Raw genomic sequence first — 15,364 nt, 5'->3', positions numbered from 1 at the left:
AAAGGGCTTTGCTAAAAAATTAATGAAAATTAGCATTTTTTTAACAAATATTTTTATTGAAAAGTCACAAAATTAACATTCATATCACTGACCAAACAACTGCAATCACAGAGGCAATTGAGTAGTGCATGAAGAGCCTCTTTAGCTTTCAGAAGCATTTTGTGAACTATATTAGACTGTGTTGCTAGGAAACCAACTTTTCTGTCTTTTCTATTTTCAGCAGTGACATCTTTGCTTTCCAACTGACTGCTTTCCTCAAGTCTGTATAATGTCTGTTATGCTTACGTCAATCCTCTCCCATGGAGACACAGCAAGAGTCGTTCAAGACATGTAAACATTCTTTAACCCCTTTGTGGTGTGGTCTGAGGTTGGAGCAGTCTCTCAGGCTGAGGTTTTATTTGGCACATTCAGCTTGTGGGCTAAACGCCGTCGCCAGCTCTTCTGGTTTGGTTAATCCCACCCTCGGAGCGATCATTCTGGTTGGAGGAAAACATGCCTCGATACATGGCTTTCTCTTTTTGTAAGTCCCGACTGAGTTTCTCCTCAGCCCTCTGCAGGTACTTCCTCACATTGGCATCTGTGACAGAAACGTATACTTTAACTCGCTGGTCTCCAGAGAAAAGATCAGTAATTTAAACTATGCTTAAATTACTATGAGCAAATCTATATCCTTCAGAAAAAAAAAAAAAAAAAAACTGCACAAGCTACCCACCTGGTCTTGATAAAATGAAATGACTCATACATGAGTCTTCTAACGTGCTTTAATTAAACACCTTTAACATGGGAAATGGTGACGCTTCTAACTCATGGGTTTAATTGATCACAAAGTTAAACAAGGTCAGTAAGCTTTTCTCAAGCTGAGCTGACTGTTTACTTTAAAGATGAGTGTTAATATTAATTACCATTTCCGAATGGATAGCAGTGTAACAAAAGAACAATTTTTGGTTATGGTGGTGGACTAATTGCAAATGTAGACTGAAAAATAAATACATTTGGAGAGCACAGGCGTCCACGGCTCCCACCAAAGAACTGCTGTTTCGACATGCTCTGTGCTAATCATCTACAAATCACAACTTATTCATCAAAGACACAGATTCTTTTTATTGCTATTTTTTCCTGCTTTCAGCTAGTGCAACTAGCTGAATTAATGTTTAATGTTTTCGCTCTTGAAAGTCGCCACCAGAAATACCTCTTGGCCCAAAGATTATGACACAGCCTCTGTGAGAGCTATTGGTGCTAGCAGTGCTAGTCACAATATGATAACTACTATGATGAATGTGCTGCATATTTCGGTAGCATTTAAAACAGTATGTGCAACTGGCAGATAGAGGAAGTGGCTGACATCCAGAAAGACAGCACAGAGGCACTAATAATGGCAGCACAGAAACAAGCTCTGAGTACAAGGTCCAAATAACTATGTTATAAATAGTTTCAACAGAACCCATCAATTCCTGACTTGTTATCAGGAATTGTTTATCTTCATTTATTTAAACTTTATCTTCCATTTTTGCGATCCACATGTAGTTATGACCAAAATTTGGCATCATCTGAGTTAACAGAACTCTCAACATTTTCTGTTTATTTTATGCAATTTGATGGACCAAAATGTTTTTAAAACTTTAGTAAATTAAACCTAACATACTTTCAATCAGAGCCCTAGAGATTTTTCTTTTGGGAGAAGGTTATAACCTCTTTGGTGGTCCTTAAAAATGTAATATGCGGGAAGAAAAACCTGGCTATATATGTCTAAATAACTATTACGTCAACTTGCTCTTGAAGATCATGATGGTCTGGGTCTTTACCATTAGGCTGCTCTTTAGAGGCCTGGATGAGGTACTCTTTGGCTGTCTCTGCATCTCCCATCTCCAGAGTGGCTACCCCGGCCCTGTACAGCGCTTTGGCATTGCCTGGTCGCCACTTTAGCACTCGCAGACTGTACTCCTGCACACGAGTATAATCAACAGTCTTTCTCTGCAGCAAACAGGCTGGAAGAGATATAAAGAAATGATTATACTGAGGCACTTGTATCAAACTAGTGACTAGAGAGCAGTTTTTCAAAGAGTTACTACTTCAACAGCTTTGAAAGAATATGACATTATCTCAGAATGATATTTACCTACCAGCAAGGTTGTTGTAGCAGTCCACTTGAGTATTTCTCAATAAAGCCTCCTGTTCAGGTGTGAGCACAGGTGTCTCAGGCCCAAACCCTTTCACTGATGTCGTCACATCTGAGTCAATGCTTCGCAGGAGCAGAAGAGCGCGGTGATAACGACCAATGGCTGAGCGAATGTTCTTATCCTTGTAGAAAGCATTTCCTTCTGTTTTCAGCTGGGCTGCTTCCTCTAGCAAAGCTGAAACCGGCTTAGCAGAATTTGGTTTGTGTCCAAAGAGGCTCGGTGCTGCTGCCGCCGCCGCCCCCTGTACATCTAGGCTAGCCTCCCCACCAGCACCCTCCATGTCTGCAGTGAAGCTAATCAGCTGTTGGGGTGAGAAAGCACATTTTAGTTTATTCTTAAACAGAAAGCCTAAAACATAAAGTGGTGAGATGTAGAGAAAAAGATGTAAGGACTTATGAAACATAGGTTCAGGCCACTATATTAGGTACACCTGTTCATTAACTGCTCATTAATTAAAACCAAAAATCTAATCTGCTAATCAAAATCAATATAAATGAATACTTTTCTCCAAGTGTAGGGCTGAACTCAAATTGAAAAACTTATAGTTATGTGAAATAAAGTTTAACACTTTTTCTTACAGTGGTATTGATCAAATAAACGTTTCAAAAGCGCTTACACACATAATCACTCACTGGCCACCTTGTTAGGTGCACAGGGTCCACTGCTTGTATACTACAAACATGTAATCAGCCAATCACACGGCAAGAATAGAGTCAAGACAACAACATGAAAACATGGAGCCCACCCTTGTTAGGGTGCTGATGGTGGTGGTTTAATAATGTGGGGGTACATTTTCAGTTTGAGGGGTGTTGAAGGATACAGTTTGTGCCCCTTATTACCAATCGAGCACTGTTTACACGCAACAGTCCACCTGAGTCTGATCGACATTAGTAAGGCTCGACACCACCTGTTCCAGTGTAAAAAGATGCTCTGCGTATAATAGTAGAAAGCACTTATGTGTAAGAAAACGGTTTGGCACACCTCTGCTACTTCACTCCTTCACTTGTAATACCTCACATATGACCTGGCAGTCACACAGTGAGCCACACTGCTTTTAATAAGAAGGTAGACAAACCGCAAGAGCAGTAGTTTTCCCACCATATTTAATATGACAAACGGCAAATCTACAGCTTTTTATTTGAAGTATTGGTACATGCCAACGTTACATTATTTTACGAATCAAATAGAAAGCACGTCACTCAGGTCCAAACGTAAACCGACGTTTTGCGGCAAAACGTCCAGGGTTTGTAGCTACCGCTAACCGAGCTAGCAGGCTGCCAAGCTAGCCCGGGTCCTCGAAAACTAGCTAACTCATTATTTCCCGTATGTTCGCGCATTTTATAAGGTTCGCTACATGAAAGCTGTATTGTTCTGCATTCTCTCGCCTTACGCCAGTGAAGCGACAATCCACGGATAGCTACTTTTCAGCTGGTAGTCATCTTAGTTGTTGCTGCCACACGTGCGCTTCCTTGCTTGCCTTTCTATGGACTCGCCCACAAACTGTGTGGAGTGCTACTGCCACCATAAGGTCGAAGCAGGAATTGCCAGCAAATTAACACAAAATACACCCTCTTCGTTTTTATTAAATATAATTTTGAAAGTAATCCATGCACAAAATACCAAAACAAACTTTTTTGGTGTAAATTACACTTATTCTGGAACAAAATGTAAACGCAGTTACTGAAAAAGTTGTTCCAAAACATTATTTACAACAATTAATTTATTAAACAATGTTTTTAAAATCTACTTTTCAGGTTCCAGAGTCCTGATAACAGAGCTATGCCAAGCATACCACACAGCAAGTAAAATAGCTCATGAAAAATTTACATTTGATACTAGAAATTGATAAATATAATTATCTGATCTTTGTTTTTTTTACAATTTCAAAATCTTTCATAATTGTATAATGACTCATTGATAAAACTGCAAATGCCCTAATATAATTATTCCGATTAAAAAAACAAAACAAAACACATTTATCACAAAGCAACTGTAAAATTTTACAATTTTACTGAATTCTACAAAAGAAAGATTGTAATTTATGAAGTATTTGTGTGCAACAGCTGTAAGCTGCATAGCTACAACCTTTTCTAAGCAATGGTATATAAGTGCTAAAAAGAGAAGGTTCAAGTATTTTTTTTAAAGTAAGTCAGTGACAGATTCTTAACATAAACAGGAACAAACCATGCACTGATTATAAACAATGAATTCCTCCAAAGTCCTTCATTTCTGTTTTTCTGCCAGAAAAACAGAAGGTGTGGTAATAAATCACCATAAAAACACATCTGCATCCCACTAAATCATTTAGTTTGTCACTCCAACTGACTGGGGGTTAGTATTAGTTCAGTTTCATTCTGACCACCTTCTCCTCCTTGTGTGTTTTGATGATGCCATTGATCATTAATGTTAATTTTTGTGATTCTTTGTTGGCCTTCACTTTGGGTACGTCCCACCTCTCAGAAATCACAACATGCAGATAGTCCTGACCGGAGAGCGCTGGACATAAATGCCATGTTCAAGAGTGCAACCTGGGAAGTGAAGGACAACAGGTAACCCTATGGATGGTTCACCACTGAGCAATCTCAGCAACACTCCAACTAGCAAGCCCATGATAGAGCCATAACCATTGGAGATGTTAAAAAAGAGGACGCAGACTAGTTGAGGGAACATGATGGTGTAGGTTATGTCTGAGCCCAGGATCCAAAAAACCATGATGCTGTTGTTTAGGGAGGTGAGCGATGTGCCAGCCACGCCCACCAGGACCACAGTGACACGGATCACCCACTGGAGCTCCCTGTCTGATGCCTGCAAAAAACCCCAAAATAAAATAAAATCTGGAAACTGAACCAGAAAAGACATAACCACAACTCGAATCTTCTTCTTTCAGGTCTCTTACTGTGGTCCTTAGGATGCTCTTATATATGTTGGATGAGAAGATGGAGGCGGCAGATAATAGAGCAGAGTCTGTTGAGGACATCACAGCAGCAGCTACAGCTCCAATACCAATGATGGAGATGTAGTTTGGAGTGAGGTACTGCAGAGCAATTGGCAGAACCTGACCAGCGTCTCTTCGCTTGAAGGGGGATGGGGAGCCATATAAGGTCATGTTCCAATCTGGCATAAAAACATAAAAATGTTATATAAAGTCATATTAATTCATTCATATTTTTACACTTGCTGTTGACTCTGTTGTGGTACCTGTTGATGCTGTGACTGCTCCAGTCAGCACAGATGGGATTCAAAGTATGAAGACTAGCAGGTGATCCTGGCTGTATTTGATGAGGAGGCTGAGAGAGTCCTCTGGTGGAAGTCCTGATATCCAAGGTTACCTAAACCCTTTAAAAAGAAATTACAATTAAGGACTACAGTACTTAAAATCTGATGCCATTAATTTATTTTTAATAGCAAAACTCAGATGCAGGCTGGGACAGATCAAATCTAAAGCAACAGCCTACCCAACAGCCTCAGGCCAGCTTGTAGGAGCCATTTTTAACTGTTTTAAGGAGCATTTCTTCAGAAATGAACAAAATACAATTTTAAAAAATATCTATCGACATGGTTCCTGTGCCATAGAAAGACCAACCAAGCTTTGATTCATAATTGTTTTTCAGTACAAATAAAAAAAGAAGATGCATTTGGCTTTAGTGGGTTATTCGTGTGAAATCAGAGGGCTTTTCACACAAGGATTCAAGGGGCTTTATTGTCATTCGCATTGCATGTTAACATGAGGTGGAACGAAAATATGTGCACACGGTCCCGGAGCGAAAAAGAAACCAAGTAATGAAGAAACAATTTTTTTTTAAGTAATAAATAAATAGTTGTTTTTTGGTTTTTTAACAAACAGAATAATAAGTAATAAAACACTACAATAAATAATACAATAAGTGGAGTGCAACAACCTGAGTACCAGTATGGAGTATGGGTATAGAGTGTAGGTATAAACATAGGTATAAATAAATACTTTAATAGCAAAAGGGAATGATGACCAGCATTGATAAAGTGACAGTGACACTAATTATTAGTATGTTTAAATTACTAAAACTGTAGAGTTTTCCATAGTTGGTTACAACATGACTATTAAGTGACCATAAATTCATAGATTTTAAAAATCTCAGTGGAAATAAAAGTGCCTGAATGCATCTCACTGCAACAATAGTCATTAAAATTTCACCCATATTCACCATTTTCCCTACACACTGCACACTAACCTGTCATAGTGAAGACTCCAACCGCCAGACTGATCCCTCTGTTGCCCAACAGCGTGATCTCTCTCCGGTCTGCTTTGCTGTTTTCCTCTAACCCCTTGGACTTCCTTGAGGCCCACAGTCTGGTGCCCAGTACCATCACCACCATGCCCGGGATGTTAAGGGTCACCATTCACTACCTCAGAGACAGACAGACAATGGTTCCCACTAGCTCTCTCAAATACCTACATGATCTGCCTCCTGATGTAGAGCTGGAGTGGTGTTGCTCAATTACAAAGCTCACAAACAGAACACAAAGGAAAAATAAATAGTTCAGATCAGAGCACATCCCTGTTCAGATAATCTGAAAAGTGTAGGTAGGTTCACTTCACAAATTAATGCTCTCTAAAGACACACACACACACACACACACACACACACACACACACTTAATGGAGATCATTTGTAAGCGCAGATATTAGCCCTTTCATCTAACAGCCCCTCTCCTGATATCTCCACACTCCCAAAACTGTGCTGGGAGACGCAGCAAACCTTCACAGCTCCTGAAGGAGATGCACTACCTGTGGAACCTTGATGGGCTGCAGGTACTGACTCACAATAAAAGTACTGCTAACACCACTTAAACTGGAGAAAAAATAAATCAAGAGGGGATCAAAAGGTGTCTGTGGTCACCCCCTGCAACATCATTTTATTTTTTAGATGCTGCATCTGTTGTTACTTTCATTTTAAAAAACAGCATAAAGATTAGTTTTATGTATCTTTTGTTGTAAAAACTGTCTAAATTTGTTTGCTAGTTTTAGTACAATGAAAATTAAAAACACTGGCTCGTAGTAGCTGCAAAGCACTGTCAGCAGTCATTTTTGAAATGCTCAATTTAAAGGCATTTTCTTTTTCCAAATCAAACTGCAAACCCGTTAATGAAGACTGAAACCTCTGCAAAGAAGCAGTGGCAGCGACATGTACTCGCTTACTTTATTTCTCTGCTCAGCGTGATCCATATAAAGTTTCTCACAAAATTTTGTCATCCATAAAAGTGTGTAAACTTCATATCCTTCATACCAATAAATACCCCTGCGTCCATGAGGCTGAAGCCACACCTCTTTGAAAACTGGCTTACAAGTGGAAAATTACAACTTTAGGATTGTTGAGCTGGACTGAAGGTTGGCAAGAGTGATAGAGCACTAGTAATAGACCAGACTAAAAAAATGGTAACAATTCCAGGTTTGCAAGAAATGTGCATTACTAATTATCAAATGACTTGTAGTATGTTTTTCCACACATGGCACAACGATGGTAACTACATTATTCATGAGTATTAATTGGGGATGGCCCGATTCGATATACAGTATCGGTCCCATCCTGACCTAAATTACTGGATCGGATATCGGGGAAAATAAGTGTTTTTCATAGGGGTTTTTTCGACTCACAACACTTTTTGGCCATGCCTCGTGTGTGTGTGTGTGTGTGTGTGTGTGTGTGTGTGTGTGTGTGTGTGTGAGTGAGAGAGAGAGAGAGAGAGAATGAGGAAACAAAAAGTCGGTTATGTGGGACTTGCTTGAATAAATTGCTCTACCTGATGCACTTTGTTATTCCTCTGTCTACTCAGATTGATAACTAATAGACAATTGCATTTGGCAATTACTCCACAATGCCAAGAAAGAGCCCATTTTAAAAAAACAGAAAAAACAGGAGCTACACCAGGATGCTACCGCTAGCTGTCCTCTGTCGCCAATCAGGTCATCTAACATTAAGGAGAATGAAATAGCATCCTTTAACGTTTTTATGGGCTTGCCAGCAAGTCCATACAAGTCTTGTTATAAAGTCTTGTATGAATCTAGGCGTTACCTTACTACTAAGAAATGGCATTCACAGTGTCTGATAAAGGAAGCTCTGTCACTGTGTGTTATAGATACATTAAAACATTCCACTTCTCATTATAATCTTTGTCATATATTTTTTCCTGTAAATATAAATCCAAAAATCTATTAAAATGAAATCTATTGGTGAGTACCCATAGAATGAAGCATATATTTTTTTCTTTTATTTAAATTGTACAATGCCCTAACTTTTTTAGGGGGAAAACAGGTTTAAACAGGTTTGCCTGCCCAAAGAAGTTCCAGTTGCTATGTGGGTAGTAAGACTATTTAACATGGAAGCACTAAATGAAAAATTCAAGCACCTAGCCATGCAGTCTGTCTTTACAAACATTTGTGAACAAATCTGTAGCTCTAAAGAGCTCACTGGATTCCAGCATGGTTCTGTAAGAAGATACAGCCATTGCAACAAGTTAGGAGTGAAACAAAATTCGCAAAGCTAAGCATTCAACAACCTTCAGATTGTATTACTGCAAAGTGAAAGTGTTGCGGAACCACATGAACTCAGCCACAAAGTGTCAGACCACATAAAGTTATAAATCAGGGTTACTGAATGATGAGTCACCAACACTCTGCTGACTTAATAACTGTAGAGCTCCAAATCTCCTTTGGCTTTAACATCAGCACAAACATTGCTTCAATGTATCACTGTAGGTTAAATATTTAGGTGGCCTAGTACACACACACGCACGCACGCACGCGCACACACACACACACACACACACACACACAAATCTTTCATCCAGTTCCAAGTACTAGTGCGGTCTCAAAGTTTGTTACTTTGATACGGAACCAGCATGCGTTTACTGCTGCTAAACTTAATATATACAAACAAATTAAAAGTAATATTCAATATTATTTGATAACTATATGAAAATAATGAGCGTTTACATAAGAAATTCAGCTATTACTGATGTTACAGCGTGCAAACAACATACAGAAATCCCAGCTGGCGAATTTAAACCTAGGACGTGTATCAAACATATTGCAACATGAAATTGAAAGATTTTTTAAATTGTAACCATTTATAAATGTATACCATCAGGATCAGCTGAGTGCTTGAATGCCAGTCAACCAATTATTCATTATGCAATGATGTTATACAACCAGCAGTATTGGCATGTAACGTCACGGATGATTCTAGTCGTGTATGTATAGCAGTTTTTTCAGACTGATAGAAAATGTAATTTCTATATCAACTTTTGAGAGAAAGATCACAAAGTGCTTCACAACAAAATACCAGAGCATTAAAAAAAGAAAAGAAAAAAATTTAAACACAGGAATAATCTCCTATAGATTGTCTTTTATCTCACCTGTCATGATCACGTTAGAGTTTTCTTAGTTGCTTTTTGGTTTAAGTATGCTTCCTGTCTGAGTTCTGTTCTTTTTTTCCCTTTGAATTTTCAGGTATTTCATGGTCCTGGGTTCTCTAACCCAATGTTTTTCATTTGTGGACTTTCTATATCTACTTATTATTCCTTCACGTCTTAGTTTGCTTTTTACGTTATTCTTAAGTCTTTGTTTCATGACTTCTGTTGGATGAGTTTTATTACAACTTTTGTGGAGCAATTGGAGTTGAATTGGTTTTGCGATCTGCGATTACTTTTTAGTTTTCGATGAGCAGGAATTAAAGGCTTGCCATTTTTCTACACTTGTGTCATGTGTTCTGAATATTGGCTATACAGCTTCATGTATGAGACAATGGTGGAAGGCTGCCTCCCTGAGCCTGGTTCTGCTGGCGGCTTCCTCTTTTTAATAGGGAGTTTTTCCTTCCCACTGTTGCCAAGTGCTTGAATAAGAATTGTGTGATTGTAGGATCTTTACCTTACAATGAGAACCTATATAAATACTAGCTAAACTGAAAAAAAAAAAATAAGAAGAAAACAGTTTTCATTAAATACCAATGCTAGAAGTTCTATAATCTTGTATTTGTGTATCTTTCCAATTATATCTCTTGTGGTGACTGCCTATAAAATGTCTAACATTGTGTAATTTTTACACATTTGAAAATGAGTGTGATTGTGTTACAAAACTCACTTCAGTTGCAGAGTTAAAGACCTCAACATCCTCCACTCCAGAGGATGTTGAGGTCCTCTGATAATATATTAGATAATATAAAAGCATAAGAGAAATCTTGCATAATCTACCATATCAGCATGTTCAAACATCTCATGATGTGTAAGAAAGAGCAGAAATGTTAGTGTGAATTTTTATGTCATGAATAGGACACATGTGGTCACATGTGTAAGTGTGGCACAAAGAAATCAAGGCATATAAAGAAGCAGATTCTTACCCTTGCCCATACTAACACTGGGAGATGTGAGGAACGTGGTGACATGAGTACCCTATATCAGTGCACAACAAACATATTTAAATAAGTGGTATGTGGGCATGCTAACACCAACACTTAAATACTGCAGAATGCATGCCCGAGATATAGATTTTACATAACGTTCATATGGCTTTAAATTCAGAATTAACAGTTAAAGGTACTTTAAATGTCAATTCTCTGTTCATTCTAACATTATAACACAAATCTACATCCCAGTAAACCATTTGTTTGTTACTACAGGTCCAACATGACTGTGAATGAAACCACTGACAGTAAACCCAGTGCCCTGCCACCACAAAGCAGGTAAAAAAAAAAAAAAAAAAAAAAAATAAATCTACCATACAATGCTACAGGCCATACTGTACCTGAGCTTTTTAACATAGACTCTGGCACAGTGAAAAATTGTCCTGTAGTACGACTAGAATTCATAAGAATTTAGCGATTCTGATTCCATTATCAAAAGGATTCTGGGAAGTAGCTAGCCGGTCGTCACGGCAAAGCTACGAGAGCGTCTCTCAGCATGGGCCCGAAAAAAGTTCTGTCAGCCGAGGAAGGAGACGATATTAAGAAGTCGCTGGAGTTTATGACAGAGGAGATTTCTACTGTCAAACTGCAGCAGAAAGCCATCCTGGACCTGGTCGAGGAAGTTAAGGCTCTCCGCATCCAGAACGCCGAGAAGGATCGGCGGCTGGCGTACCTGGAGAACAGAGTGGCGGATTTGGAGCAGTACACCCGGATGAACGATGTTATCATCACGGGGCTTCGCATCAAACCCCGGTCATACGCCCGGGCGGTCGCCACTGACAATGTAGGAGGGCCAGGAGAGGAAGATGTCAACTCCACGGAGCATCAAGTGGTTACCTTTCTACGGTCCAAAGGTGTGGAAGTGGATTATAACAACATTGAGGCTTGCCACCCTCTACCCCGAAAAAATGACAGTAACAAACCAGCCATCATTGTGAGATTTGCAAACAGAAAACAGAAAACAGCACTGTTAAAACAAGGAAGGAAACTGAAAGGATCCGATGTCTTCATGAACAAACATCTGATAAAAAGAAATGCGGACATTGCCAGGAAAGCACGTTACTTGAAGAAACAGGGAAAAATTCAAAATACATGGACCACCAACTGCAAAGTATTCATTAAACTCAATGGAACACCGGAACAAGCCAAAGTGTTGGTCATCAGAAATATGGAAGAGCTGGACAAATACTGAGGTCAACTTACTCTGTAGGTATGAATACACATGTGACGTGACACACAACACAACACATGGCACAGTCCAAAAGAACTTCATCTGCATCCGGCAACAATATCAACATGACTCATTGGAATTCTCTTTATGATAATCTGGAACTGAGAACATTTCGATACACAGACCATAATGTTCTAGACTTAGAAAAGGATATAGACCCGGAAAATAATTTCTTCTACAACATCAGCTGTAACTGCTGCTACTTCACTGATGAACAGTTTAAGCACACCATCAACACGGAAAATAAATTATCAATAATCCATTTTAATAGCAGAAGTCTGTATGCCAACTTCAACAATATAAAGGAATATCTAAATGAGTTGACAAATCCATTTGGAATTATTGCCATTTCTGAAACATGGATCAATGCGGAGAAAGGAATGGACTTTGGACTGGAGGGATATGAAGTGAATTTTGTAAATAGAAGGAACAAGAGTGGAGGGGGAGTAGCTGTGTATGTGGATAAAAACCTAAACTACAAGGTGGTAGAAAGTATGACAACTGTAATTGATAATTTACTAGAATGTATAACAATTGAAATTTATAAGGAAAAAGAAAAAAATGGAATAATTAGCTGTATATATAGAACACCTGGCTCTAGTATTCAAGTATTTAATGACTTCATAGAGGAAATATTCTCTAAAACAAATCAAAAAGTTATGTTTATCTGTGGTGATTTTAATATTGACCTGTTGAATCCAAAAAAGCATAAAATGACCGACGAATTCCTAAACACTATGTACAGTTTGAGTTTACATCCTAAAATAACCAGGCCTAGCAGAATTACACCACATTGTGCCACCTTACTTGACAATATTTTCACTAACAATATGGAAAACAACATTGTGAGCGGAATATTAATTAATGACATCAGTGATCACCTACCAGTTTTTGCAGTTTATGACACTAATTATAAGAAAAATCAGCATGAAGAACAACTGAGATACAGACGTGTAAGGACAGAAGAAACTATGACTGCATTTAAGAACGATCTATTAAATCAGGACTGGGACAAGGTGTACAAAGAAGCTGATATTGATATTGCATATGGCATATTTTTAAGAATATTCATGGAGTTGTACGATAAAAACTGTCCAACAATAAAATACAACAGAAAGCACAAATATTCAGATAGACCATGGCTCACTAAGGGTTTACAAAATGCATGTAAAAAGAAAAATACACTCTATAGGGAATACCTAAAACAAAGAACAAAAGAAGCTGAAAATAAATATAAAAAATACAAAAATAAGTTGACCAATATTATACGTGTATGTAGAAAGGAGTATTATAGTAAAATATTGAACAACAATAAACATAATATGAAAGGAATATGGGATGTTTTAAACGGTATCATTAAAAATAATTCTGGACAACAAAGTTATCCACAATACTTTATTGATAATGGCAATATTATGGAAAACACTGCTGATAAGGTCAACAGCTTTAATCATTATTTTGTAAATATTGGACCAAAACTGGCAGAACAAATTCCTGAGTCACTGCCATCAGTAGAATGTAGTGAAAACCTGATTGATAGGAACCCTAACTCAATGTTCCTCACATCAGTGGAGGAAAAAGAAATAATTGACATTGTACACATGTGTAAATATAAAACATCCACTGATTGTAATGATATTGACATGAAAATCGTCAAGAAGGTCATTGAAGGAATTGTAGGACCTCTAACATATATTTGCAACTTATCATTTCAGACGGGAAAAGTGCCAAACAAAATGAAAATAGTTAAAGTTGTGCCGCTGTATAAAACCGGGGATAGACGCCACTTCACAAATTACAGGCCTATTTCTTTACTACCACAATTCTCCAAAATCCTAGAAAACCTGTTTAATAAACGATTAGACAAATTCTTAGATAAATATAAATTACTCTCTGACAGTCAATATGGATTCAGATCAAAAAGATCAACATCTCTGGCATTAATCGAATCAATTGAGGAGATTACGAATGCTATAGATCAGAAACAGTATGCAGCTGGAGTATTTCTGGATCTCAAGAAAGCATTCGACACAATCAATCATGACATATTAATTAATAAACTGGAACGGTATGGGATTAGGGGGGTTGTACTGCAATGGGTGAAAAATTATTTAAGTGACCGGAAACAATTTGTGAAGCTGGGTGTCCATTCCTCATCATGCTTGGACATTGCTTGTGGTGTTCCACAAGGCTCTGTACTGGGTCCAAAATTATTTATTATTTATATAAATGATATTTGTAAGGCATCTGATATATTAAAATTAGTATTATTTGCAGATGACACAAATATTTTTTGTTCTGGGGGGAATCTAAAGGAGCTGCTGGATACAATTACTTCAGAAATGTGCAAAATTAAAAAATGGTTTAACAGGAACAAACTATCGCTAAATCTAAGTAAAACTAAAATTATCTTATTTGGGAATTCCCTTAGAAATGCACAAGTGCAGATTCATGTAGATGGTGTGGAAATTGAAAGAGTACTTGAACATAAGTTTCTTGGTGTGATTATAGATGATAAATTAAACTGGAAGTCTCATATAAATCATATACATAACAAAATTTCAAGAAGTGTCTCAATCTTGAGTAAAGTAAAACACATTCTGGACCACAAATCACTCCACATTCTCTATTGTTCCCTGATTGCACCGTATTTGAATTACTGTGCAGAGGTTTGGGGCAATACTTACAAATGTTCGCTATCATCAATCTTTATATTACAAAAAAGGGCCATAAGGATAATCCATAAAACTGGTTACAGAGATCATACAAATCCACTATTCTTAAAATCAAAAATTCTAAAATTCACAGATCTGGTTCATTTTCTCACAGCACAAATTATATATAAAGCAATAAATAACCTGCTTCCTGACAATATTCTAAAAATGTTTTCTAAAAGGGAACGGGGATACAATTTGAGGGGGGAATTAAATTTAAAACATCCTCGTATCCGTACAACATTAAAAAGTTTTTGCATCTCTGTGTGTGGAGTGAAGCTGTGGAACAGACTAAGTAAAGATATGAAGCAATGTCCAAGCATGGCGCAGTTTAAAAAGCGGTTTAAGGATATGGTTTTTACAGGGTACAGGGAAAAGGTAGAGATTTGATAGGGTGTTCTTGTCTAATATTTTTTTTTTTTTTTTTTTTTTTTTTTAAATGACATCAGAAACAGCAGTATGCGACATTACGTGATGGCAGAGCTTCAGTTCATCCTTTGTCATTTTTTTTTTTTTTTTTAATAAATAGGACAGGGGGAATGAATGAGAGAAAGAGGGGGAGAGAAAGAAAGAAAACCAAAGGGGAGAAGAGACGGTGAGAAGGGGGGGGAAGAGAGAGAGAGAAAAAAAAAAAAAAGAACTCCTGGGTCACCTGTATGGAGAAAAAACAAACAAACAGAGGAGACAGCAAACAACAAAGAGTAACATAATAATAGAGAAAACAAAGCACCATCACAATAAACTAGCTAGTCATAGATATCAATATTTACTAAATAATAAACGATATTGTGCAGCACGCAAGATAGA

At 37.7% G+C, this 15,364-nt stretch overlaps 1 protein-coding gene across 4 annotated transcripts; it reads right to left on the bottom strand.

Annotated features, from left to right (window-relative positions):
- Positions 1 to 46: 46 nt before the first annotated feature.
- On the bottom strand, positions 47 to 6,824 carry ttc9c (tetratricopeptide repeat domain 9C). 4 transcript variants are annotated; one of them, XM_082556674.1, is made up of 5 exons: positions 6,386 to 6,824; positions 5,376 to 5,513; positions 2,121 to 2,478; positions 1,803 to 1,985; positions 47 to 577 (listed from the first exon to the last, which is right to left on the bottom strand). In XM_082556674.1, exons 3-5 carry the CDS (start codon positions 2,455 to 2,457, stop codon positions 420 to 422), a joined length of 678 nt encoding a protein of 225 aa, XP_082412800.1. In that variant the 5' UTR covers positions 2,458 to 2,478; positions 5,376 to 5,513; positions 6,386 to 6,824; the 3' UTR covers positions 47 to 419. The 4 variants fall into 4 exon arrangements, with proteins under 4 accessions (XP_082412800.1, XP_082412799.1, XP_082412798.1 ...); XM_082556673.1 differs by lacking the exons at positions 5,376 to 5,513; positions 6,386 to 6,824 and adding an exon at positions 3,563 to 3,705 and having other exon boundaries at positions 48 to 577; XM_082556672.1 differs by lacking the exons at positions 5,376 to 5,513; positions 6,386 to 6,824 and adding an exon at positions 3,568 to 3,701 and having other exon boundaries at positions 49 to 577.
- Positions 6,825 to 15,364: the final 8,540 nt, after the last annotated feature.

This window comes from Aulonocara stuartgranti (assembly GCF_965226115.1).
Source record: "Aulonocara stuartgranti genome assembly, chromosome: 2".
Lineage (NCBI taxonomy): Eukaryota > Metazoa > Chordata > Actinopteri > Cichliformes > Cichlidae > Aulonocara > Aulonocara stuartgranti.
Note: the sequence above shows the minus strand (reverse complement) of the source record. Positions and strands in the feature narration are given on the sequence as shown.